The following is a 26,166-nucleotide window of genomic DNA, read 5'->3' as shown; positions in this document are numbered from 1 at the left end:
TATTGTAGTTGGTAAGTTGCTGATCACGACCATTTTGATCTGCAATATGTGTGGTAGAGATTTTTTTTTTCCCATTTGGAATTGTTTGGAACAAAGGGCTAATATGAACCTCGATACTTGATTTCTTCTCTCTGGTGATTGAAAAAGTTGTTACATAAACCTTTTACAACCCAAATATCAGTCCGCATATTCTGCGTACTGTCCTCTATACATTTCCAAAAGTGCTGACAAGGAGAGTTCCTTCAACAATCAAGAGCTTCTTTAGTTATACGATTTTTCCCACCTTGTCTATTTCAAGTATTTAAGGGTCAATTATTGCTTGTGTTTGATATTATTTGTGTTTTTGGTTCCTATGGTGTAACCAAAAGCTTGATATTATTGTGATCAACAGAAATCTCCTCTGATTTAGTTATACCTGTACAGTGAGAGAAATAATTGTCTTAATTTTGAACATTTTTCTTAGAAAGGCTGTGTCCAAATTACTTATTTGAAAGAGAAACTGAAAATGTCGTTAGTCATAAGGGATGCATCTGTGACAGGTCATAGTACCTCTTTCATCATGTGGAGCAATTACAACAAATGTATTTCAAATTAATGACTAATCAACCTCAAGTTGTTTAAAAAACTTTGATGTGAACTTAACTCCCACGAAAATATTCCATAATGATTGAAACTATTTAAAATTATAATATTGGTCTTAAGGCATAAATTTTTGTTTTCTTTCAATTTATGGCATGATTCTAGAGCTTTCACAGTATGTGGGAATTGTTTATCTGAGACATGTAATTTTCATGGCGGTATTTTTCAAAGAACACCTGATATTAAAAAAAATATGCATGAAGGACTTTGAAGCAATATGTTATTTGTGGTTATGACCCATATTGTACCCACTTCATCTCTGCCAATATCTTTCTTGAAGTTAAAAAGCACTGTATAATGCACAAGTTTTTATGGATTTGAATACACTGTACAGGTGTATGTTGTGTTTTTTGATAACTACATGATTATTACTTGCTGAAGTTGTTTTTGATGTTTTAAAATTGCACCAAACCAACCCCTAATGTTCTATCAACATCATACAGTATATTTTCTAATCCACCAAGTAAATCTCTTTAAGCAAATAATATACTGTTGGGTATTTTATTAACACTTTTCTTGTGAATAGCTGCTAGATGACAGTGTATACAGTGGTTGTTGTACACTGTAGATAGCCACTCTAAGGTTGTTTAAATACATGCTGGCACATCATACATTGGAAAATAAACTTTTAAATCTTAAAATCCTCAATTTTTAGTAACTAAGAACTACATACATGCATATAGTCCTTTTAATTTATTTCCAGGTTTTTTGCTCTTACTGTTTATCTTATCCACTATACCTCTTTAAACAGTAACGACCATTAAAAAAGGATTCGATTTCTTCATGTAGTAAAGAAAATAAAATAAAATTATTTTGTACAGAACTTGTAGGTGTGAAGATATTCAATGGTAAAGATGGTAATTTTACTTGATGAGCAAAAGAACTTGTATTTCAGGGAAAAGTTTACCTCTAGTAGGTCTCTCGCATGCAAAATCTAGTGCAACTCTCTTGACCTGCAATTAATGGTACATTTAAATGTACATGTTTAAAGGAAATGTTTGCTAAGTAGAAGTTTTCCTGATTTTACATTGCATTCATTCTTGTCAACTTGTTTTGGCATTTTTCTTTTTGCATTTGGTTGCCTGTACTCCAGGTTTGGTGTTTTTTAACACTCTTTAATTAATGGAAAAGCACTCACCTTAATTGAGTGTTCCCAAGAGATTTGTATGACTCTGTCCAAAATTGTTTGTTTGTTTAACAGATCCACCAGAATTCACCAGCATCAGTGATGATGTAGTTCTTGTTGAAGGTGAAGGTGACCCCAGTGTTACTTTAGAGTGTACTACAAATGGTGAACCAACACCAAACATCAACTGGACCAGAGTATATGACAATGGAAGTGATGGTGGTGTACTGGAAACTGGGAATCAGTTTGTCCTTGAAAACAACAGAACAAACAGTGGAACATATCGCTGTACGGCATATAATGGGATAGGAACTCCACCAAATTGCACAGTTACAGTAGAAGTTAATTGTAAGTAGATAAACTGTATGTTGTGGATTAAGTTTGGTTTTATATTTTTCATAGACTAGGAATGATTGTCATAAAGGTTAGAATAATGCAAATAAAACTCACGAAAGAAAAGAAAGCATAAATCAAACACAAAAAAGTAAATGAAAATTTACTTGTTTTTTTTTGCGATGGTTTTTATTATTCATGTCTGCAGTTTTATCCAAGAATATAATTTCAAATAGATGGTGGTTATGCAAGCAGGGCATGAAAAAGCCTTACAACTTAGCAATAATGCATTGTAGGATTCAGGGTGAATAAATAAAAAAAAAAGGGCTTACTGTAATTGTGGACTGAAAAGAATTGAAACATAATTAAAATCTGTAATTTGACAAATTGAAATCTGTAATTCTATTTTGTACAATTTTGCAAGTTACAGATTTCTATTTAGCAAATGACAGATTTTAATTTCTTTTCATTTTGTTTTGCAAATTACAAAAAGCCAAAAAAAGCTGTAAGTTGGAATAAAAAAATAAATAAATAAAAGGAAAGGAGGAGCAACCAATCCCCATGTGATGTTGGACTTAGCAGAAAAATATTGGGCTCTTTGGTATGACACAAATGTATGGACAATTTGCTTCCCAGCCCTTCCCCACAATTTAAGGGTGTATAGCAATGTCACATGTTCTGATACTGATGGTCAATCAAATGTTGTTTTTTCCTTTTTCTAGTTAAACCAGAGATTATCAAGCCATTGGTGAATGATTCAACTGTCTGTGAAGGTGATGTTATTAATATTACCTGTTCAGCGGGCAGTAGACCTGCAGTGCATACTTATCAACTGTTTGAGAATGGAATAATAGTTGTTGATGGAAACAGCTCAGCTGGGGTGTCGATATTGAGGAGTGATTTAAAAGAAGGAAACTTTAGCTACAGATGTGTGGCTAATAACACTATTGGTACAACTGAGGAGACTGTCAATATCACAGTAAAAGGTACAGTGTGAGAATGTAGTTGTTAACTGTAACAGCAATCTTTTTAGATACGGGATGGCGAATGTATGATTGTTTTTTAACTCTCCTGTGCAAAAATGTCTGGCTGGACAGGACCCTGAATACCGCCTTACATTTGAACCAGACAAGGGCCTACATGTAACTACTATTGGACAAGAGTAGAACTTAAGACAGACCATAAAGAGCCTAATAAGAACCTAAAACTGAGCAGAAAACTAGCATTAATCAACTATGTAAGAGCCACACCAAAAAAAAAATTGTTCATGAGAGAAAACAAGCCAGATACAAGCCAGACATTAGACTGACACTTATTAAGACAAGAGCAGTAATTCAGCTGAAAAAGAGTCAGACAAGAAGAAGTGCTCAGAACAGGAAAACAAGCCTGATATGAGCTGGGCATTCACCTGATAGCACAAAAGTGATAAGTGATGTCAGTACTAATATTGCTAAAAATCCAGCCTTACTTTGGTTGTACAACTCATGAAACACACATAGATAACAACAAAATAGTTTATTGATAAACAAATCTTAATACACTTATAGGTTAATATACAAGGAGTACAACTTTATCTTATCTGAAAATAAGGCAAATGTAGGGAGAGATTCCACTTAGCTGCACTTTCCATTCAAGCTGGAGGAGTTTCCTCAACCATATACATGAAATTAGGTTACGGTGTGACTTTGTCTGCAGCTTTTGGAATTTGCTTACCGTTTTATTTGGAAGCAATGCAGTTATGCTGAAGAAGAACTGAAGGTAACAGATGGGCAAACTGATTGAAAGCTGCTCTGTAATGCCGAGGCTTCAGGTCCAAACTGCATCCATTCTATTAGTTAATCAACAAAAGCTAATCATTGCTCTCTAGCCATTCATTTGAACTCCATGTAAGTGAAAAGGAGCAATTGTGAGGAAAATTAACTTAACCTTTCCTGTGACCTTTAGAACAGTGGTTAACTTTGGGCTTCTTCTCTACATCTACAGCAGTCCATCTGGCATTATAACATAAATCTTGTTTGGTTGGAACTTCCTTTGCATTGATTAGCTAGGTATCAAATTAAATCTATCTTTTCAAACATCTATCCAATCACAGTAAAGGTACGTTAACTCTCTTAAGAATTGAAACCCTTGAAAGCAACTTTTCATGTAAACACCAAAATTAAAAGAAACATGTGTATCAATTTTCACTGTGTGGGCTGATGTTTTGATAGTTTGGCGGTGATGTGTCAGTAGTATCAGATTCTTTACCTTTACCCATTTTTTTAAAATCTCACAGAATAAGATTATCAGTAATATGTAAAAAATGAGGTTGCATCTTCACTATTTCAGCAACTAGTCATTGCCTCAGGAGGGAAATTCTTGTTGTTGATTTAGTGCACTACTGGTGATGCTTGACCACTGTGCTGTATTTCTCATCAATAATTTGGTAGGGCATGTGCTTGTTATTGCAGTCTGCCAAGTGCATACTGATAATCTCTGCATTTTTAGTACCTTTGAAAGGACACAACCCCTCCACAGAATTGAGTCTTGAGTCAGAGAACTCCTTAAACATTCTGACATATCTTAAGTGTAGCCAAAGAGGGGGGTTCGTGAATCCTGGGTTCCATACATCATCTCTGAGCTTGTTCTTGGAGGGGTCATCCTTGAATTGTTTTTGTGTTGGGATAAGCTGATGTTGCAAAAGAAATGAGGTGCCACAGCTCTGCTTTAACAGTCGTTGGAGAAAATATTAAGTATTTTGTCCCATTGGTCAACTATTGTCTACCACAAGCTAAGCAGCCTTCCATTAATGGGTGTCAAACCTTCAGTGGAGCTGTTGTAGCAAAATCCCAAAGAAAGGTCTAATAGGTTGGGTTACTCAGTTGTTGTTTTCCCATGTACATGTGAAACCACATTCAACTAATTATACTGTTCATTTGTTTTAAAATTGTAGTACCTTCTTCCATACAAGTGATACAAGATCAGAATGTAACAGAAGGCAACAATTTGACTCTGACATGTAATGCATCTGGAATCCCTTCACCAATGGTGTCTTGGATTACGCCTGATGGTCAGAGTGAAAATGGAAGTGTGTTAAAGGTTGTGAACATCAGAAGGAATCAAACTGGAGCGTACAGATGTGATGCCAGTAACGATTGTGGCAATGCAACAGAGATGGCAAGCATTGATGTGCAATGTGAGCTTTTAATATTTACACACCATACTTTACTGTGTAAGATCCTGTGGAGAAAATAATTATTGTTGTAATTAAAGGCTAATGATCATTTTAAACATTTGCTTTTTCATAGTCAAACCTGAGAAAGTGCTACTGACAACATCTGCAATGAACAAAACAGCCTGTCTGGGTGACGTTATCAACTTTACCTGCTCAGCTGATGCTAATCCAACAGTGACCTCATATCAGCTGTTCAAGAATGACAGTTCCATTTTAGATACAAGCATGTCAGGAATGTGGAATGAGACTTTGGAAATTGCAGGAGTGTTTTTCTACAGATGTGTGGCAAATAACACGCTGGGATCAACACACAGTATAGATGTCATGCTAACAGTCAATGGTAATTTCTTTGAATTTTCTCACCTTAACACATATTTGCTTCTTTAAGACTTTTTGTCAAAGTCCAAGCTCACAAGTGATTATTGTATCATTTTGTCCTATTGTACTAAGGAGGGATAATCAGTAAGAAAAGCTTGTTCTACAGTATGTTTCCAAATTCATGAAAATGTATCATATTTTTATTAAGTATATCTATTTATAAACTTTTGTTTCAAGCCTGTTCATTTTAGCTTATACCTGTTTGTCAACAGTGACCTTATGTAAACCATACTAAGGAATATACCATTTTACAGTTGCTTGCTTGGTTACCAAGCCTTTGAACAGGAGTGAGGCTAAAATTAATGTGACCTAATGTTATGATACAAATGTTGCTACTCTTCAAATGTAAATTACTTTGTCATCATACTTCTGTAACTAGATACTGATCTCTATCACAATGAGGTCATCTTTGGCCTCACTCTGAATCAAAGGCTTGGCAACTTTAGAAGCACACAACTCAGGAATCAACACTAATGTTAGCCAACTAGCCAAAAACAAGTAGAAATTCAGTTTTGACCAGTGGCTTTTGATTTCCAGTAGCCAGTTTGGCTAGTTAACAAACTGAAATTGTTGTAATGTCAAAGTTGTCAATTATAAGCCACTTGGCTAGTATGTTGAAAAGTTAGTGTTGAGCCCGGCAACTGTAAACTGGCCTATTCCCTGAGAATGATGTTGAATATGATATTGAAAAAAAGAGCACTTTCCTCAAGTACACAACTAACATTTGCTCTGACAAATGGCTTATGCTCAAAATGTCAAGTCTACAAACTTTTTATAGAGGTGAATTTACATTATTTATCAACCCAGTTGATAAAGCAAAAGTACCTTGTAATACCCTCCACCCACACAGCACCACAGTTTCATCAGAAACTTTCCCTTTTATCAATCAACATGAAGGATGTCATCGCATGCTCTCTCCTATGTTCAGCTACCCAAGTAAACAAGTGTGCATATTCTAGTCCACAAAGGATGTTAATATAGTAACATAACTGTGTCTCTGTTCTCATCTTCTCATTTTGTTTCCTAAGGCTGAACACAAATTAGTAAATGAAATATGCAAATGCATCCTTCAATCAGTTTACTTGAACTCACAAGATTTGTACTTGAAATTGTTTTGAGTAGCCAGTTTGTATTATGGGTAATGTTTCATAAGATTTTGAATTGAATCACTGCCCCCTCCAAACTACAATATAGTTGAATAGTGCAACTTGAGAAGTACACTGTAAAAGCTGGAAGTAATATTTTTTTTGTATTTCATATTTTAGTACGTTCATCCATAGAAGAAATTGTTGATCAAAATGTAACTGAAGGAAAAAATGTGACCCTTACTTGTAATGTATCTGGAATCTCTCTGCCAATGGTGACTTGGATGACGCCTTATGGTCATAGTGCTGCTAAAAAAGTGTTGATGGTTACAAACATTAGCAGGAATCAAGCTGGTGAATATAAATGTGAAGCCAGTAATGACTGTGGAAATGCATTAGAGACAGCAATTATTAATGTGCAGTGTGAGTAAATATTATCCTTTACTAACTTGTACTTCTGTCTTAGTATGACCACTTGCCTTAGTGTCGTTTTATTGTTGGACAGACTTGTGTATGTGCAAGACTCAAATGCATTGCTGAAAATTTTCTTATAAGTGGGTGAATGTTAATTTGCTCATTGCAATTGATCAATGAAAAAAGGAACTCGTACCTGAGTTGTAGTCACAGTAAGCTAAAATTAAGGGTTTTCCAAAGTCTATAACATTACTGTTGTTACATAGACAAAAAAAAAATCGCAACTGTTCATGAACAATTGGGCAAACCAAAAAGCCATTTGTGGCCCAGAAACCTATAAGCTGAGCAAATGACACAAGTCTTAAGCGTCTTTTAAACTGGCTCAAGGTTTACTTTGCCTCAACTAATTTTATTTGAAGCTATAAAGTTAAGATTTAACATACGAGCAACGGAACAGTGCTGAGAGAAACGTCAGTGATACACAATTGTTAGCATTCCATCAGCCAGGGGTAAAGAAGGTGACTCCTTGGCTACTGTAAATAGAGAGCTTAAGCACCAGACATTCTTGACAACACGAACGGCAGAGAAGCCGCGTAAGACTGGATCGAGGCCTTCGTTCTTGGCGCGAAATAGGAAGGTTAAGCAGTCGACGTTTTTCAGACACAGACTTCTACCCGTGTTAACATGTCTTTCCTAAAAGATGCTAGAGATATGACCGTAATGAGCATGGGAATAAGTTTCTTTGCCCCACTCTCTTAACAGAATGAATAATTCGTCTTTCATCTTTATTAGGCGACTTGAAATTTACCACTTCATAGTTGTGTAAACAATGCGAACAAACGAGCGAGCATAAAGTTTTCAGTACATGATCTGGATGCGTAGAGGACCATTTCTCTTTTTCTAAATTCGTAAACCACAGCGAGATTTGTTATTCCTATGTTTGTAGTCAGTTGCTCAAAACCTAGCAGGCATCCATACGATATACAATGTGCAGTTACAAAATACAACCGATGCAGAAAGACAATAATCTATCTCATTTTGCACTTTGTTATTGTATCTAAATGTCGCTTAAGTGTCTTAATTCTAAATCATCGCACAAAGTAATTTGTGATAAGCTTAAACCCGGTTTAAAAAAATCTTAGTTCTGCATGTGACGATTCAAATGGACATGAAATCAAATGACTTAACTCACCCAGACTTGGCGAGAAGATTGTCTGCCATTGTCGAATCCCGTTTAATCTATCGATTAAGCAAAAACCACTTTACGCGGTACGAAAACGTTTTTTAATCACTTAATGAAAAGCAGAAGAGCTTTTTATGGTTTTGAGTCAATAATTTATCTCTTATAAACAAAATAACAGCATATTTTTGTGGCGTCCTACCTTCAACCTGAAAAGTGGCGTTCTGGACTCTGCGACGTGACCACGCGAACGTCATGACATGCGCAGTATGTACATAATTCCTCTAATGACTTCTGGTAGGCGTTCGTGACCTCAAGAAAGTCTGGTGCTTAAACTCTCTAATATCTAAATGTAACTAACAAAGGCCAAAGAAGTTATACTATTGTCTTATAAATTGTCTCTTTCTTCCTCAGACAAACCAGACAATGTTCAGTTAATGAGTTCTGCCATGAATAACACAGCATGTAAGGGAGAAGCTATCAGCTTTAACTGCTCAGCTGATGCTAATCCAGCAGTGACATACCAGCTGTTCGAGAACGAAACTGCTATTTTAACCAGAAATGCCGCAGGAATGTGGAGCAAGACTTTGGAAAATGAAGGAGTGTTTGTCTACAAATGTGTGGCCAACAACTCTCTAGGATCAGAAAACAGCAGGACTGTTGCTATTACTGTGGATGGTAAATGAAATAGCCAATTTTTGATAAACTGTACAAAAACTTTGACACTGAAGAGCTAACATTGAGACTCAACAACTATATGGGGAATTAATTGTCCGCTTAGAACGATCTTTAGAATGATATTTGGCTACAAGCCAGTGACCAGCTGCTGTATGTATTTAAACCCTTCCTCGTTTTCACTCTTCATTTTGCAGTTCCTTCCTCAATTATCCAAATAACACCACATCAGAGTGTAACTGAAGGTGACAATGTGACTCTTATGTGTAATGTATCTGGAGTGCCCCCATCAAAAGTGTCTTGGATGACACCTAATGGTGAGCGTGTTAGTAAATACAAGTTGGAGGTTGAAAACGTTCACAGGAGTGAAGCTGGTGAATACAAATGTGAAGTCAGTAATGGTTGTGGCAATGCAACAAATGTGACAAGAATTGATGTGCGGTGTAAGTACATGTAAAAGTTATCCCGTGTTACTTGTTGCTTCTTGTATGTCCTTAACACATTATATCAGTTTGCCATATTTCTCTTTCACATTTTTTTTTTGATGGAGAGACTTGTTTATGTGAAGCATCACTGAAACTTTTCTTTCTATTCCTTAAAAATGGGTGAACAGAGTAATTTGCTGATTTCAATCAGAAAATGAGAAATGGAACACATATTTGAGATGTGGGCACAGGAAGGTAAAAGAAAGGGTTTCCTAAGAGATGGTTATAACGTTGGTCTGATAACATTTGTGAGAAAAGATATTAAGGAATAATTGGGTAAAGTGAAAAGTCTCCATAAGCTATCCAAAAGCTAAGCTAATGGTAAGAGAGCTTGGCACCTCTTAAACTAGTTCAAAGGCTTATTTACCTCAGGTACATGTGGCTATGACATAAATATTTAACCTAAAAGGTTTGGACAGTGCTGAAGGAAACGTCAGTGATAGACATGTGTAACCATTTCATCAGTCAGGGCAAGGGGAGGGCTTCGTACATGCCACATGTAGTCATTAATTGTTACTTTCTTCTTTAGTCAAACCAGAGAATGTCCTGGTAATGAGTTCAGCCATGAATAACACAGCGTGTAAAGGAAAAGTCATCAGCTTTAACTGCTCAGCGGATGCTCATCCAGCAGTGACATCATACCAGCTTTTTGAGAACGAAATTGCCATTTTTAACACAAGTGCTACAGGAATGTGGAGCAAGTCTTTGGAAAAGGAAGGAGAGTTTGTCTATAAATGTGTGGCCAACAACTCTTTAGGATCAGAATACAGCATGAGTGTTAATCTCATCGTGAATGGTAAACAAAATAGCCCAATTTTTAATAAACTGTATATGGAAAGACGGTATTTTGATGGGTGTACTTTTATGTACACTCAATTGCAAAAACTTCGTCGCTTTTAAAAGAGCTGAACGTTGAGACTCAACGGCAATATGGGAAATGATCGCTTAGAATAAAGTTAAGAATGATGTTTGGCTACGAGCCAGTATCCAGCCGCTGTATGTATTTAAAACCTTGCTCATTTCCACTCTTCATTTTACAGTACCTTCTTCAATTATCCAAATAACTCAACATCAGAATGTAACTGAAGGTGACAATGTGACTCTCATGTGTATTGTATTTGGAGTTTCCCCACCAACGGTGTCTTGGATAACACCTAATGGTCAACGTGTTAGTAGAAACCCGTTGAAGGTTGAAAACGTTAGCAGGAGTTAAGCTGGTGAATACAAATGTGAAGCCAGTAATGAGTGTGGCAATGTAACAAAGATGACAAACATTGGTGTCCAGTGTAAGTGTATGCGTATGTTCTCCTCTAAAGTTTATGTCAATCGATTCACTGGAGGTAGCTTTTGTTACATGTATGATATACACGTGTACAACTTGTATAAATCGGAATGAAGGTAAATGTAATATAAAACAATGTATGCAAACTAATGTGTGCAATTCGCAATACGTTGAGACAACAAAAGGTAACAGCAAAGTATTCACTTAATTATTATTATGTTTATCATATCAAGCTCGGTGTTGGTTTAGTACTTGATTAAATCAATTCATCTATTCGTTTTTGTTTTTTTTTTTTACATCGACTTGTGTACATTGAATTACCTACTACATTTCTAAACAATCAGGGCCGATTATTTTACAAAAAGTTTAAACAGCGTTTATGAAAATAACCGTCTAACCCATGTTAAGACCATGATTAACCACCGCTTAAAGAATAATGACGACTTTAACCTGCTCGGAAGTTGGTTTAGACGCTGTTCGAGGGGCACTTTCATTGCCAGCCACTTTAAAATGTACGCACTACGTGTTTCAGACAGTTGGGGAGCACGCCGATAGACGTCATCCATAGTGTAGAAAAATTAGGCAACTTACGGATATAATTGACCGTTTAGAGGAATTTAGAAGATTTTCTAACTCGCTTTCACTTCAGAGAGGATTCAGTTGGAGACCTCATTTAAAGTGTGGAGTACGATCTCAAATATCAAACAAGAAGAGTTCTGCCACTCGGCACCAACAAACACGCAGCAAGTCTTCATTGCTCTGAAATTTTATGCAACTGGGTCTTTTGGCGTCTCAGCGTTTTCTACATGCACCGTCTTTCACAGGATGTCAAGGCGAGACGGAAAGGACAATTCCCGTCTTGCCTGATGAATTAAGTGGAAAAACTATCGAAACAACTTTTACACCGTGTGTTTGCCTTAAACAATGTCTAACTTAGACTTCGTTTAAATAACCCGCCCTCAGTGTTTTAGATCATATAGATCTTTAAATTTCCATGCGTACTTTAGTATAACCTGAGGGAAAAAATGATTGCAGTGAGCTTTTTACTATCTACATTATTTGACACAATTTGTTTGCAATTCTCTCAGACAAACCAGAGAATGTACAACTTACAACATCTGCTATAGATAACAAAGCATGTAAGGGTGCCATGATTAGCTTTAACTGCTCAGCTGATGCTAGACCATCGGTGACATCATACCAGCTGTTCGAGAACGACGCTGCTATCTTAGTTGTAAAGCCTTTAGGAGTGTGGAAAAGAAACGTGTCAACGAGCGGAGTGTTTGCGTACAAATGTGTGGCCAACAACTCTTTAGGATCAGGAGTCAGTTCATATGTTATGGTGACAGTAAATGGTAAGCTTGGCTGTACATACTGAAGCTGTAAAGCTGTTTTATTGCTTTCACTCACCAATTTACATCATTGGCCTAGCTGTTTGGCATATTGAAACAGATTGTGTTGTATGTAGACTCAGAACATGTAAACGGTGATGTGAGAAAATGGATTTTTAAAGATATTGTGAGCGTTTCAGCTTTGCCCCTGTCCTTGTCAGATGAACTCAGTACCAAAAAAAAAAAAAAAAAAAAAATCATTGCCATTGTAGTGATACGCATTTTTGTACATTCAGTTCCACTACCGTTGCCATAGTTTTCTAATCAAACAAGCAACCGAAAAAAGCTACTGTATGAATCCAATTAAATTATTTTCATTCCCAGTAACTGCTGTGACCAAAGAGGGCAAAAATGACGAATACTTTGGATGCAATCACCCAACCAGTTTGTTACAGGAGACCCAGCAACAGCAATTGTACATGTCTTTAAGATATCGATGTATTCAGGAGGCAGTGTGGCTGAGTGGTTAGAGTGTCGGACTTGTAATCCGCTGCTCCCGGGTTCAAGTCCCACCCTGACCACTGGATTTGTTTCACGGTAGCCCCGAGTTCAGATCCTTGGCCACGCTTGTAAATAGCCAACTGGTTTGCCTCCCGCCGGTTGGGGTTCATAATCATGTTCTTAATAATGTTATGTTCAATTTAGACCATTTGTTTCATGTATTTTCAAGGACCACAATGGAAACTACTAGTTCACCAGTAATTGTGTAATCGTACAGAAAGACTTTTTTTTATTTTTTTTTTATTTTTACATAAACTTTTCTAAGTGCAAAAGTGTTTGATTAATGTAATATGTACAAAATATTTATTTACTCACTAAAGGTTTTGAGTTTGATTCAGTATTTAATTTTGTGTTTGTCCACAGTGCCTTCAACTGTAAAAACAATTATAGATAAGAATGTAACTGAAGGTGAAACTGTGAATCTGACGTGTACTGCATCTGGAATGCCTCAACCAAACGTGTCTTGGATTAAGCCCAATGGTGAAAGTGTTGCTGGAAATGTGTTGGAGCTTGTGAACATCACCAGGAATGAAGTTGGTGAATACACATGTGAAGCCAGTAATGAGTGTGGCAATGCAACAGAGATGGCAAAAATCGATGTGCATTGTAAGTAATTGCCTGAATGTTGCACACATTTCGGTATGTGAGTTTTCAACTTAATTAATGACAAGGGGCTTTATTATGAACCCACTTGGCAATGCACAGTACTTCTCCTTAACGTGTGTGGTAAGAATTAAAGGAAGATAGATAATGTACAAAGAGTGCTTTGTGAAATCCCATATGCAACCAGTTGGGATCAAAGAAGTTATAGTTATAAATGGTCTCTTCGTCCTTAGACAAACCAGAGAATGTCCAGTTAATGAGTTCTGCCATGAAAAAAACAAAGCGTGCCAGGGAGAAGTCATCACCTTCAACTGCTCAGCTGATGCTAAGCCAGCAGTGACGTCATACCAGCTGTATAAGAATGACACTGCCATGGTCGCCAACTCTTCCGGAGTGTGGAGAGAGATATTAGAAAGTGGAGGAGTGTTTGTCTACAAATGTGTGGCTAACAACAGTGTGGGATCAACATATAGTACGGATGTTACGTTCAGTGTGAATGGTAAAGCTTAATCTTTTTATTTTGCTTTGTTAATACTGTAGGATTGAATTTTATGGTTTTATACGGTGTCTGCGAGAAATGCTTAATACGCATCACTTTTGAGAAAAGGTATAACTTACAACTGTCTTCTTCAAGAGTTTCATTTGAACTCACACTAGACCACTTTATTAGTGATAATATTTAAGAAATAATAACTTTTTCCTAATGATATACCAACTCTGATGCGAATCGTGACATTTTGAGTGTGTACTGCCGGCTTTGTTTAAGGGTTGAGGTTGTCTGTACTGAAAATTATTTACCGTATCAGCTATAATGGTGTTTGCTAGGCACAGAACCAGTTAGAGATCTGTTTAGTTGCGGTTTACCGTTTCAACTGGTTTGAGAAATAAATCGAAAACCAAGAGTTATTACCAGAGTTAGTTCTTCTGCTTGTTGACGGACAAATGCGTACTTCAGTTTATGTTTTTTACAGTGCCTCCATCCATACAACCAATCAACAACAAGAAGGTAATTAAAGGTGACAATGTGACTGTGATGTGTAAGGTATCTGGAATGCCTCCACCAATGGTGTCTTGGATGAAACCTAATGGTCAGCGTCAGAGTGGGTATATGTTGAAGCTTGTGACCATTAGCAGGAATGAAGCTGGTGAATACAAATGTGAAGCCAGTAATAAGTGTGGTAATGCAACAGAGATGGCAACAATTGACGTACAGTGTAAGTTTGTTGACATCGAATGCATTTATTCTCCTTTCTTTGAACTTGAGATCTTAACTGGCGTACCTGTACATGAACGCATCCAAAATCCCACAGAGTTTCATCAGAATTTGAAATGAAATAAAAATCCTTGCAATTTTAACGACTTTTTCATGATTTGTTCCTTTTAAAGATGCACCAACGATTACAAACATTTCTGGGGGGCAGACCGTAAACAAAGGTGACGGGGTGAGTTTGTTCTGTTTGGCAGAAGGTAATCCAGCACCAACTATGACTTGGACAAAAGTCGCCGATAATAGTCCAGTGAACTTCCCTATGATCATCCGTGGTAGTCAGGATGAAGGGCTGTATAGATGTACTGCTAAGAATGGTGTTGGAAGCCCTGTTACTAGGGATGTCAGCATAACAGTACATCGTAAGTGAATTATTTATGACTGTTACGATCGTATTTTGTTTGCTCACAACATTGACCTACAATAGGTGTACAATCCACAAAGTTCTTGTGTTTGTTTTTTCAGACTGATAAAAAGGAATGAATGAATGACTAGTTTATTAAACTTTCTGGTAATAAAGGACCTGAATTATAGAGTTCATTTTACGATCTCAAGACAACTATTATCTAAAAACTAACAATTTACGACTATAACGATGAAAATAACAATTGAATCATTTAAAATTTAACAAATGGTAAACACCACTGCGTACACTATTGAGTTATGGATGCACGCGGGAGGTTGCTAAGCACGAATGAAGCGTAAGAGTCGCTCTCGGCTATCGCCTCGAGCGACTCTAGCTTGAGTGCTTAGCAAACCTCCCAAGTGCTTCCATAACTCAATAGTGTACGCTGTGGTGTTTACCATTTGTTTTATAACATAACATTGATACATTGTGGCTAAAGAGTTCTCTTTTATTTACAAATCTTACGTGACCAGAAAAAACAAGCGTGCGCGGAAAACGTCTTTGCATTTGCTCACGTCAGCAGCGTACACCCATGGGCAAATGGGGAACGCTAAATCGACCAATCAGAGCGCGCGCTTTACTTTGGTTATGTCATAAATTTAAATGTAAAAAAGTCCTCCGTTCTCTTTGTCCTACATGTTTGATTGTTTCGGAAGAGATCGTACTTTTGTGTTTTCTGCCTTAAGTTGTAATTAGGTGCTTGCAAGAGTGGGCTAGGGAGCAGATGGTGCAGCGGGTGGCTGGGGGACTTATATGGAACGATTTCAAATGAGAGTCGAAAACAATCTGAGATTGGTTTGGTTTTACAGAACTCAGCTCTCAGATTGATCCAGAAAACTCATGCCATCCTTTCCACTAATCAGATGTAAAACTCAAACAATTGAGACTTGGTCACCCCTCTGGAAGTCTGCTTGTTTTCACGACGTGCTCTGATTGGCTAACGATAATGTTAACCTTCTTATTTGTCGCTGTGATTATAGTTGTTTTGGGTTCTTCGACACTTAAATGGGAACTACTCTTAAGTAACCAAGTCGCCAAGTCCTTTGATGCTTGTTACGAGGTTCGCTTAACTTATGGTGTGGAGATTTGAACTGTTGTTGTCAATGTTTATACATGCATGGTTTTTGGTAGGGTTCTGGTAAATGTCAATTTTTCATGTATATGTGTCGGTACGTTTATGTTGCGAAATTGTGTTAAAAATTCGTCAACACTTAGCCAGTGTACAAATGCAAATCCTAAGCTTATCTAACAGGTAAACCCTCACTTGTACAGTGCTAAGCACAGGTAGGAACTCACTCAAAGACTGCCTTAGAATGGATCCTCAAAATATTATGAAAAATAATCTAATAAATTCTTTTCTTTCGTGCATATCAAAAGTTTCAAAAAATTGGTGTGTAAGTTTTTGCTTCGCAATTAAACACATCAGCAGAACTTTTATTTATCCAATAGTGTCGTGTGACTGTTTCTGCTTGTAGGAAACGTTTGCCTTGAGGAATGTAAGAATGGACGAAATTGCAGAGAATTCGGAAAATACCTTTGCCTATGTCCAAAAGGGAAAGCAGGTCAAAATTGCAAAGAAAATGGTAAGTTGAGCAAAGATAAACGATGGCGGGCGAGGATTTTTGACAAATTGCTTAGCGAGAGGTCGATAATTGAGACTGAAAGGTGCGAAGGAGGAGGGAATTTATGTTTACCGGAAGTGCAAGTCTCAACAAATGCATTGTTAAAGTCAGTGGTCTTACAGTCCCTGATGGAGAGATAGCTTCTAAGAATTCGTAACGATAATTTATTTAATTCTCATCCTGGTGTCCGTCGGCTGTTCCATGGAGTTGTTGTTATTTCTACTCGTTGGTGTTTGGATGAGAATGCCCAAAATATTCTAAGAAGTTCCCTTCGTGATGACAACGATATAGGTCAGGAATATATTGAGTATAAAAAACCATCAGTAACTGAAAAATCAGAGTGGTATGAGGGAACCACTTTTTGTTTTCGTTTCAATTTCGCTGCTTAATTTGTTAGTAGGTGATGAATGTTGTACTCACAAACGTCTTCAGACAATCAAGTTTGCAATTTCGTTTCCTTTTCCTTCAATAGACACAATGACGGTTTTTATTATGATCAGCCTTAAAATTAATAATAAAAAGTGGAAAGAGGAACTTACCGACTTGTCTGACTTAGATACACAAGGGTTTGTTGGAGTAATCGTAGATTCGGTAAGTCTTTTAAGTTGTTATAATTTTGAAAAGGTACGGAATATTTAGTTAAGATTAGTAAACAATCCGATATTTTCCATCAAACAATACCCTACAGTATCTTGCTATATTTCCTCTTTTAACTCCCGAAGTAAACCAGAAGGGAGGAATTTATGTTAATCCCCCTTGCTCTGAAAAGAAAAACTTTATCTCACGCAACTGAGGTTGATCCAGTCTAAACATTGCCAAAGAAATGGAACTCGTATTGAAATCAAGGCACGACAAAGTGAGAAGTATTTTATGTAAAGAATGAAAGATTTCTCTTCTTCTAAATTGTAATTAGCAAATCAAAACATCCTTTGTAAATTGAGGGTCCATCTCCAATGCCGGGTGCAGTAGAACCTCATCCTTTCTCGACCAGACTGACCTATCATTGGAATATCAATGCTTTTTAGGTGGATGAAGAATTCAAAGGTTCCGGCGTCAGAGAAGTTAATGTGACACGGCTGAGGTATCATCATTCATTGATGAAAAAATCGACTTACTCTTTTTTAGATTTACTTTTGTTTATGTTTCTGGTTAAATTACTCCTTAAAACATGAACTTTTATGACTTATTTTATTTGCAGAGAGGGAAGTGTCATTGCAGACATATCGCTCACATTTGGCGAGCCTGTTGGAGAAAGTGAAGTAGAATCATTTCTACAAGATGCGGTTAATGATGGAAGCCTTGGTACTCTAAAAGTAGATACTTTCGCCGTAGGACCAAGTCTTCCAGGTGTGTATAAACTTTCAGCTACGGTAAATTCCGGTGTAACCAACGGAAGTTGAGACTCTAAATAGCGGATTTGTGGTACAGACGCGTTACTTCTGTGATAGAAATTCTAGGAAGTTACGCTCTTAACCTAAGCTCGTGTGACAAAGATGTTAAAACTGCTACGTTGAATAGGATTTTGATGGTCTTGAACAGTGGGTGTACAATGAGCACAATATTTGGTTACACGGCTGATGCAAAATAGAGAAAGTTTATGAGTTCTTTACATGTTATGGATTGCACATACATGGACACAGCCGTTTTTAATGTCATATTTGTTTAAGATCTAGTCACGGTTCCCGGTCCAGTTCCATCAGAACCAACAAAGGTGAATAAAGATGTTATTTACGGCTCAGTTATTGGGGTCCTTGGCCTGATTCTCGCTGTCATTGCCGTTTTCCTTGCCTAGAAACACCGCAGGCGTAAGTAGACTTAATTACTTTACTCAGTTGTTTAATATTCTGATACGAGAAGCTAGTTACTGAGATGTATGAATTCTGGACGGTCGATAAAGAGACATTCGATTGAAGAAAATAAAGGAAACTAAGAAAGGAAAAGGACAGAAAAACAGCAATGGATCGGACAACTTGCAACAGTGTAAATGTTTCTGAAAATCTTTCAGTTCATGACATCAATCACCAATTTTTATTCGATGTTATTATTACTACCTAAAAGTGCTCACAAGTGAAGGAACTTCAATTGCGTCAATTATTGATGAGGATAAATATATGTTGCAGTTGTTTTCTCTTTATCTGATATCATTTCTTAATTTTTTTCCACACTTCTTAGGTGAAAGAGATGATCGGTAAGATGGCATTAATATAAAAAGCTACTTATGTGGCAGCATCCGTAGATCCGAATAGCAGAAAGCGTACTGTGCTTGTATTTATGGTCATTTGAAAACTTTTAGTTCTTATCATTCGGAGAAGTTTATTTTTGTTTAATTTAGCCTGATAAAAGTGTGTGGCAGTTTGAGAAAAAACTGAGTTTAACAGATTCCGTATAGTTACGTTGCACGAGGAACCAATGTGGTTCAGTTGATATTTTGCACAAACAAGTGTTTCTGAGATTTACGGGGATAAGTGTCCTTGAAAATAAGTCTAGCGTTTGATTTTCTTTCAGACTTAATGCAGGTACTAGGAGGTCACCTACTCTTAAAATTGTAAGTATGGTGTGCATTTTTTTCAGAGTACCCCACTCTATGATGATCAGCAAATATCTAGCCAAGTGCATAGTAATGATTTATCTTAGCCATGCCTTAATACTCTCGTGAATCAGGTGAAGTTTGGATCAAGAAGTCAGATTGCACTTTGCCGACAGATTACCAATATTCCCAGAAATTGGTTATGCATTTACGCGCCAAATCGTCTTGATACTAATTCGCAAGTGCTTGACGAAGGGGCATTAAAGTTAGCGAATGTCAGGAAACTTAAAGGGGAACTGAAGCCTAAAATTGGTATATTGTTTGCATTCATTTCTAGTTAGCTTTAGAGGAGTAAGATAAATTGTCTATATTCATTTTCGTTCACTTCTTGTTTTCTTACGAGAAAATTCGATTTGAAGTTTCCTTTTCCCCGCTTTTGGGGCTATAAAACCGTAGGCTCAAAGTAGGTCAGCAGTGATCGTTTATGACGTCAGTGGTGGGAACCAACAGAAGAAAAACAAGTGTTACTATTTCATTTTCGTAGTTAATCCCCATTACAACTCAGGCAACTTCGATAACTCCATAACCAAACCAAATTTCTGTAGGAAGAGTACGGGTTTATTATCTTTCTTCCCCACCAGCGACGTAAGAGCGAGCTAAATGACCGCTGACATCGCTTTTCTGAGTCGCCGTACTACGAGGCCAGAATACCACTTTAAACTATTATTCCGAGGCGAAGTTGGGCCCAAAGACTGAAAAAAACCCTCGAAAATTGCTATTTGAAATATAAGCTGCAATTTAAAAATGGTTCATTTTTAGGCTTCAGCTAAATTCCCTTTAAGGATTCCCTTTAAGGATTCCCTTTAAGGAATCTTCCAAAGCATATTTTCAAGAAAAAGATAACAACAATATCATTTCAAAATCTTCAAGTTCAGGATAGTTATGTTGACGTAGAACGAATAATCAATTATGTGTCGAAAGTTAAATCTAGTTAATAGTAGTGTCTAACTTATGTATTCTTCCATTTATTGTCGTGTGTGTCTGTTTCTGTATTTTTATCTCATACTGTCATTTGTGCTTTACTGATTTAATATTTAATTTCTGTTTCTAGTATATTTATTAAATCTTTTGTTGAGCCGAATTTTAATTTAGATGTTTTAGCGTCCACACACTATCCGCCGAGACTAGCTGTGTCATGTCATGTCTGATTACAATATGTAATCAAAAAAATCTTGTATAATTAGGATAACAGCTTCAAAAACCTCTTCCTTGTTAATCAGCAATTATCATTGGAGAGGTAACGGTTGTGTTTGACTTTCCTATATTCTGGATTGGAAAACGATGAAACGAAAATAAAGAAAAGAACGTATTATACCATGAAATGGACAATGTTCCCAATCTTTATGGGAAAAAACCATGCTAAACTAAACGTGACTTTCGTTTCGCTGGAAAACAGAACGAGGGATTTGAACTGGAAAGCATCAATGGAAACCTTAGCACCGTCGCGCATCATGGCCCAGGACATTACATGGACGTGAATGAAGTTAGATCACTGAATGGACCTGCCACAGACCCAACAGGAAGCTATTTAGAAGAAAACGAATATGCTCCCCTGCATCCAGGAACCCGCTCGTGGGAAGTGGAAAGAGAAAACGTTACAATTGAAAAGGTGATCGGAAAAGGTGCCTTTGGTCAAGTCGCTCAAGGAAAAGCTTCAAACCTACGAGGAAGAGAGGAGACAATAACAGTTGCCATAAAATTGCTGAAAGGTACTCTATTTATTCTCTTAATTCTGTTTTAGTTTAGATAAGGCTTAATTCTTACAGGGCAGTCGTCCTCTGCTTTAGGTAACGCCAGAGATTTAGAGAGGAAAGATTTGCTGTCAGAGCTTGAAATCATGAAGAAACTCAAGCCCCATCCTCACGTCATCAAATTGCTGGGATGCGTCACTAAATCAGGTGAAGGAAATAAAATTTTGAAACTTGTCAGTTTATGTCTGCTCGTATCACCCAGACAACTAAAGTATGAAACATAGTTAGGATTCGATGCTCAAACTTACTTAAACTGACATAGTTTATGATTTATTGCTCTCTCGCTGCACCTAATTCCGTCATTGTTGATGCCACAGCATTGACGAAGGGCGTTTGTACCATGTGAACCAAGTAAATAATGAGTTTTCGCTACGAGCTCCCTTCAACTTGCATGATTTTAGTGTATTTCTCCGGTTTAAAAGACCCTGGTTTGAACCTTAAATACCTCTGCATAAGGTTTTCGTTTTCCCATCGCTGCAATTACGTTCTTTAAGTGATTATGAAGAAGACGTGCTGTGTTTTTCGTCAATTCTTTTAGATCCTTTGCTTGTTCTAATCGAGTATGTCCCATATGGAGATCTCCGGGGCTATTTGAGAAAGAGCCGGCATTTAGAAGATAACTACTTCAATGACCCGGATATAAAGCCACAAACGAGTTTGACTTCCCAGCAGCTGATGAAATTTTCCTGGCAAATAGCTGATGGTATGCATTATTTGTCCTCAAAAAACGTAAGTCGGTGTTTTAGTAATAAAATAATTTTTCCAACTCGGCGGCAATCGATCTAAGGGATACTTTATTCATTTCAATTTTCGTGGACATGTTTACAATAAATAAATGTATACATGTAAATGACTTAAGTTTTAATTTTTAAATGCTTTGAGGAATCTTACAATGTGGTTTGGTTACAGTGATAATAGAGCTTTTTTGTTTGAGATGATCAAAAGCGTCCATGGCAGCAATCACTTCTGTTTCGCTGCAAACAGCAAAGTTTCAAACGCTGTTGACCAACGCAAAATTAGTACAGTTATCGTACGAAAAACACAGACAGCTTGCAAGAAAGCTCTCAAATGTTCGAGGGGACGTTATTTGCTTATTTTTCTAAGTTCATGGCTTCAGATAAGTACAAGATATTTCTCTCATTTGATGAAAGAATAAGCTTTTTAAGGTTAATTTTTAAGTACAAAGTTTTCTTTGTTTTTGACTCACAACTCGCAAAGTATCAAGTCTCGCATCGTAAAACAGCCCCTGGTCATTATGGTTTGAAATCATTCTAATCACTGATTAGACGAGAAAAAACAACAAATTTAGTGGTACCATTTCAATTAAAGATCGATGCTTGGTATTTTTCTCAACAGATTATTCACCGCGACCTTGCAGCCCGCAACGTCCTGGTTGGAGAGCGAGAACGATGTAAGGTAACCGATTTTGGAATGGCTAGAGACGTGTGCTAGGAAAACACCTATGAAAGGAAGTCAGAGGTTTCTGATTTTATTATCTCGATTGTCTGGCTAATACAGTCATAAATTAGTATTGATAAATGCTATCTCATTCTGTAGTCATTTTGTTCTCAATTATGTTTTGTGCAACATCATCACCAAACAGTGCGCAAGAACAAAGGTACAAAAACAAAATGAAGAAAATTTCCCAAATAATTTTTGCTCATTCTCTTCAACATTTTTTTAACGTTTTCCCAAAGGGGAGACTGCCAGTGAAATGGACAGCTAGCGAAGCGCTGCTATACGGACGATATACGACGAAAAGTGATGTGTAAGTGGATCTTTTAAGTCATCGAATAGCTCTGAAAATAAAAAAAAAATCTTTGAGATCTAGATATCTTGAGACTATGATATAATTTTACTTTTATGTGCGAACTTGAAATGAAGCCTTATCTTTCTTTCTTTACTCAGATGGAGTTTTGGTATTGTGCTTTACGAAATCTTTACGATAGGTATGTCAGATAATTTTGTTTCAGTCAGTGTATATTATATGGATGGCGCGCTTTTCGATTGAGTCACTGTCTACATGTTCAACCTCTCGTTCTAGGTGGCTCTCCGTATCCAAAGATAGACGGACGAAATATTGCACATTTACTTTCTCAGGGCTACAGGATGCCTAAGCCACGGCACATGGACGATACCCTGTAAGGCCATGTATCCATCTATTTATTCAATTATTAACGACCTTAATCATATGATTTTTCAATTTTTTTTAGTTACAAAAATATCTCTTGAGTATTGAAAATGGTTTTCCAGACCTAAGATATGCTATCTATCTATTGATCTCTACTATCTTCAACTTCTTAACGTGGCTAGTAACGGTTTATATCTTTTTGTTGGTTTGTAACTTTTAAAGAATACTACAGAAAAGCTAACCGAGGCCAGTTAAACACTTTTACAGGGTTGAATTATATAATCATTGGTTATCCAAAAATAGGTGTCATTTCGTCACTAGCAGTTTCCATGGTAACGCTTTCATAGGCTTATTCAGACGCATTTTTTAGCTTGTGGCTTAAATAATTCAAAAAATTCACCTGGTGACCCCCTGATTTTTTTCAGTGATTGCTTTTGGCACTCGAAAAGGAAAATGCACAAAGATTTTTAAAAACTTCTACGGAGCGGAATTTCAGAAAATCTACAAAAAAGGCAATTTTCACACATCCCAAATTTTCTTCCGTAGAATTTTCTATTTTTTTTTTCTGATGATTTCTTTCGACGTTATTATCATATTGGAAAAATAAAAACAAGGAGTCACCGGACTTGTTTTCATGCAATAGCTTTCGTGAGTTTAGCAATTTCCACGCGCGTTCTCGCGCATTCAAAAATCTGGATTTTATAAGACCGACATTTGCTCATGATCTGTTATAGCTACCGCTGATAATTGCGTGTGCTCGCGCGCGCGTCTACGATCTGATGTTTACAGACGTTTAGTGCTAAGAAAATCATTAAACAGCTGTCAAAGACAGCCTCCCGGGCTCATCTTAAGATCCTACACACGACTTCTGGCCACATCATTATTTTCCTTGAAGTTTCAAAGTCTTCTTTCACTTAAGGTAGATTGTCCTTCACTTGAGTTGTTCTTTTTTCGCCTTCGCAAGATTTCAAATCGGTTGAATATTTCTTTTAGATATGAAGTGAGGCAACTTTTACTTCTCCGCAAATCGTCTTCTTTATCTTAGTTTCTTTCTCCTGCATTCACAGTGGCCACTCAACACATCAAATACACGCTCTTAGGTAAACTTCTCACAAAAGTAGAAACATTTCCATGCACCGCTATCTTTGTTTTGAATTTTCATCTTTTAATCTCGCGCTTCTTTCGCACGTTCCTCTCGCGCGCGTCACGCAAGAGTGACTTGTTCCCCGCGCGAGGAAACTGGTACGAGCCACCTTGAGGGTAGTGGTCCAAAATTTCGAGCTCATTTAATTGTGTGCAATATTTTGTGAAGAATTTTTAAAATTCGTAAAACTAAATCCAAGTGTTTAATTAATCTAGTTACAAGATAATGCAAGACTGCTGGCGAGAAAATCCTCATGATCGCCCAGTGTTTGAGAGTCTTAGGGATGATTTGAAGGAAATGGAAAATCAACATCAGGTGAAATATTTTGAAATAAAATTATGCAAGGCTTGGTCATCCGTTGATATAGAAGTCATTTAATTTATATTCATCGATTTCCTCTTTCTCTTTTTCCTCGCAGAGGCTCATCAACATGCAACTTTACGACAACATCCTTTACGCAAATGTGGAGTGAATTCTTGTTAAGAATTATGGAAACAATTCCTATCATCATAATCGGCAACAGTTTCTCCGACACAGTATTTGGGAATCTATGTATTAAAAGTAGATGTTTTTTAAAGATAAATCAAGCCATTTTAATATGCACGGCTAAAAATTAGGACAAGTACACTGCCCATCAAGCGAGGTAGAAGTCGAAATGAAGTAAGAAAGCGGTTGATTCTAACTTGTAGTTATATTGGTATTTGGTATGGAAGTCAAAGCGAACAATAACTTACGATATTGACAAATAGTCAATGGTTGTTATAACATTTAACAAGGATGTCAGTGTATTTTAAGCGGCACTCATCCTACTTTGTAGAATACTCAAAATTTACTTGCTACTGTAGCCAAGTGTTGAATATTGATTACGCATAAACTTTAGAAACTTTACCTGAGGAAGGTCAGGAAGTGCTGGACGAATTATTTTATTGTTGCATTTAACGTGAGCCTAGGGTAGATTAAGCATGCATGCTATATGACCTTAATAGTTAAAACACGTCATCGAATAAAAACTGGAACCACAAGCGAGCGGTGTGCATTTTTATGTAGAATGTATTTTTGTATGATTTTTTCTGTAGCTTGTCGAGAGCTTCGTTAAGTCGATGCCGAGTACAGCTTGAATTTCCACTTTCTCCTCCCAAAAAAGGTGGCATGATAAATGTCGTTTTATATCGTTGCTATGGAAGTCGCTGAATTTTGGGAGATCCTCGAACTCCTTCACTTGCGTCTTGTTTGTGTGTTGAGAAAACTTTGTTCTTATTCTTTGTGGAGAAATCCCAGACTTTGTATCTGCAAATTATTCAGCATCCCTTCTTGACAGCAATTACCAATTCGGGAGTACACCACCTGCCGGTGATTAGCCTTTATTTGTCGCAATGGCTACAAACCCAGGACTAAACCGCTGTTTGGTTTGACAGCATGCAAGCACCATATATATGAAAAATTAACTTGTTTTTCAAACGAACCCGAGGTAAAATGATAAAAGAAGATCTCTATGTATAGGTTGGTGTACAGTTGGATTATGCACTTTAATATGCTTGACCTCTTATGGTTATGTGAAAAATTGAGGCCGCAGAACTCCAAATTGTGAAGGAGTTTAGAGAGCATAAGTCATGCGAAACCTTTATGTTTACTTATATTTTACCTCTGTCATTTAACTTATTTTCATTACTTAGAATTTTTTGGTTTTTCAGGGTTACTTGCAAATCCAAATTGCAACACGAGCATTTGAAACTTAAAATGAAATGAATAATAATGAACCAAGTTTAGCAAAGTTAAAAATGTTTATAACGGTCAGAAGAAAAATCAACAAGCGGGAGATTTTGGAGAGGTTAAGCATGACGTTTACATCAAACGGCTGGTCGACGTTTGTCGTTTGCCGTTTTCAGTTCTTGGGCTTAAGCTTCGCGTACACCCGGAAAAAACTGGAAACTAGTAAACAAGCCTGAATTGCA

General features: G+C 36.9%; 2 protein-coding genes and 1 pseudogene across 3 annotated transcripts; all 3 read left to right on the top strand.

Annotated features, from left to right (window-relative positions):
* The first annotated feature begins 1,493 nt into the window (after positions 1-1,493).
* LOC111338495 (hemicentin-2-like) lies at positions 1,494-13,646 on the top strand. The gene is made up of 13 exons (XM_088726346.1): positions 1,494-1,551; positions 1,841-2,113; positions 2,821-3,084; positions 5,031-5,273; positions 5,386-5,652; positions 6,956-7,198; positions 8,784-9,047; positions 9,242-9,487; positions 10,059-10,325; positions 11,900-12,166; positions 12,527-12,667; positions 13,067-13,309; positions 13,540-13,646. Exons 1-13 carry the CDS (start codon positions 1,494-1,496, stop codon positions 13,644-13,646), a joined length of 2,883 nt encoding a protein of 960 aa, XP_088582472.1.
* On the top strand, positions 11,905-25,236 carry LOC111338496 (fibroblast growth factor receptor-like; annotated as a pseudogene). The gene is made up of 21 exons (XR_015989610.1): positions 11,905-12,166; positions 13,067-13,309; positions 13,540-13,805; positions 14,278-14,520; positions 14,693-14,935; positions 16,455-16,562; positions 17,074-17,192; positions 17,627-17,682; positions 17,800-17,948; positions 18,269-18,406; positions 18,774-18,789; positions 19,107-19,146; positions 20,585-20,897; positions 20,976-21,086; positions 21,478-21,668; positions 22,296-22,418; positions 22,637-22,707; positions 22,848-22,888; positions 22,984-23,080; positions 24,430-24,529; positions 24,633-25,236. The product of XR_015989610.1 is annotated as a fibroblast growth factor receptor-like (transcript).
* On the top strand, positions 22,854-25,236 carry LOC111338508 (tyrosine-protein kinase receptor Tie-1-like). The gene is made up of 4 exons (XM_088727793.1): positions 22,854-22,888; positions 22,984-23,080; positions 24,430-24,529; positions 24,633-25,236. Exons 2-4 carry the CDS (start codon positions 23,049-23,051, stop codon positions 24,684-24,686), a joined length of 186 nt encoding a protein of 61 aa, XP_088583919.1. The 5' UTR covers positions 22,854-22,888; positions 22,984-23,048; the 3' UTR covers positions 24,687-25,236.
* Positions 25,237-26,166: the final 930 nt, after the last annotated feature.

The sequence above is a fragment of the Stylophora pistillata genome, chromosome 7, assembly GCF_964205215.1.
Source record: "Stylophora pistillata chromosome 7, jaStyPist1.2, whole genome shotgun sequence".
NCBI lineage: Eukaryota > Metazoa > Cnidaria > Anthozoa > Scleractinia > Pocilloporidae > Stylophora > Stylophora pistillata.
This window is presented reverse-complemented; position numbering and strand designations above follow the sequence as displayed.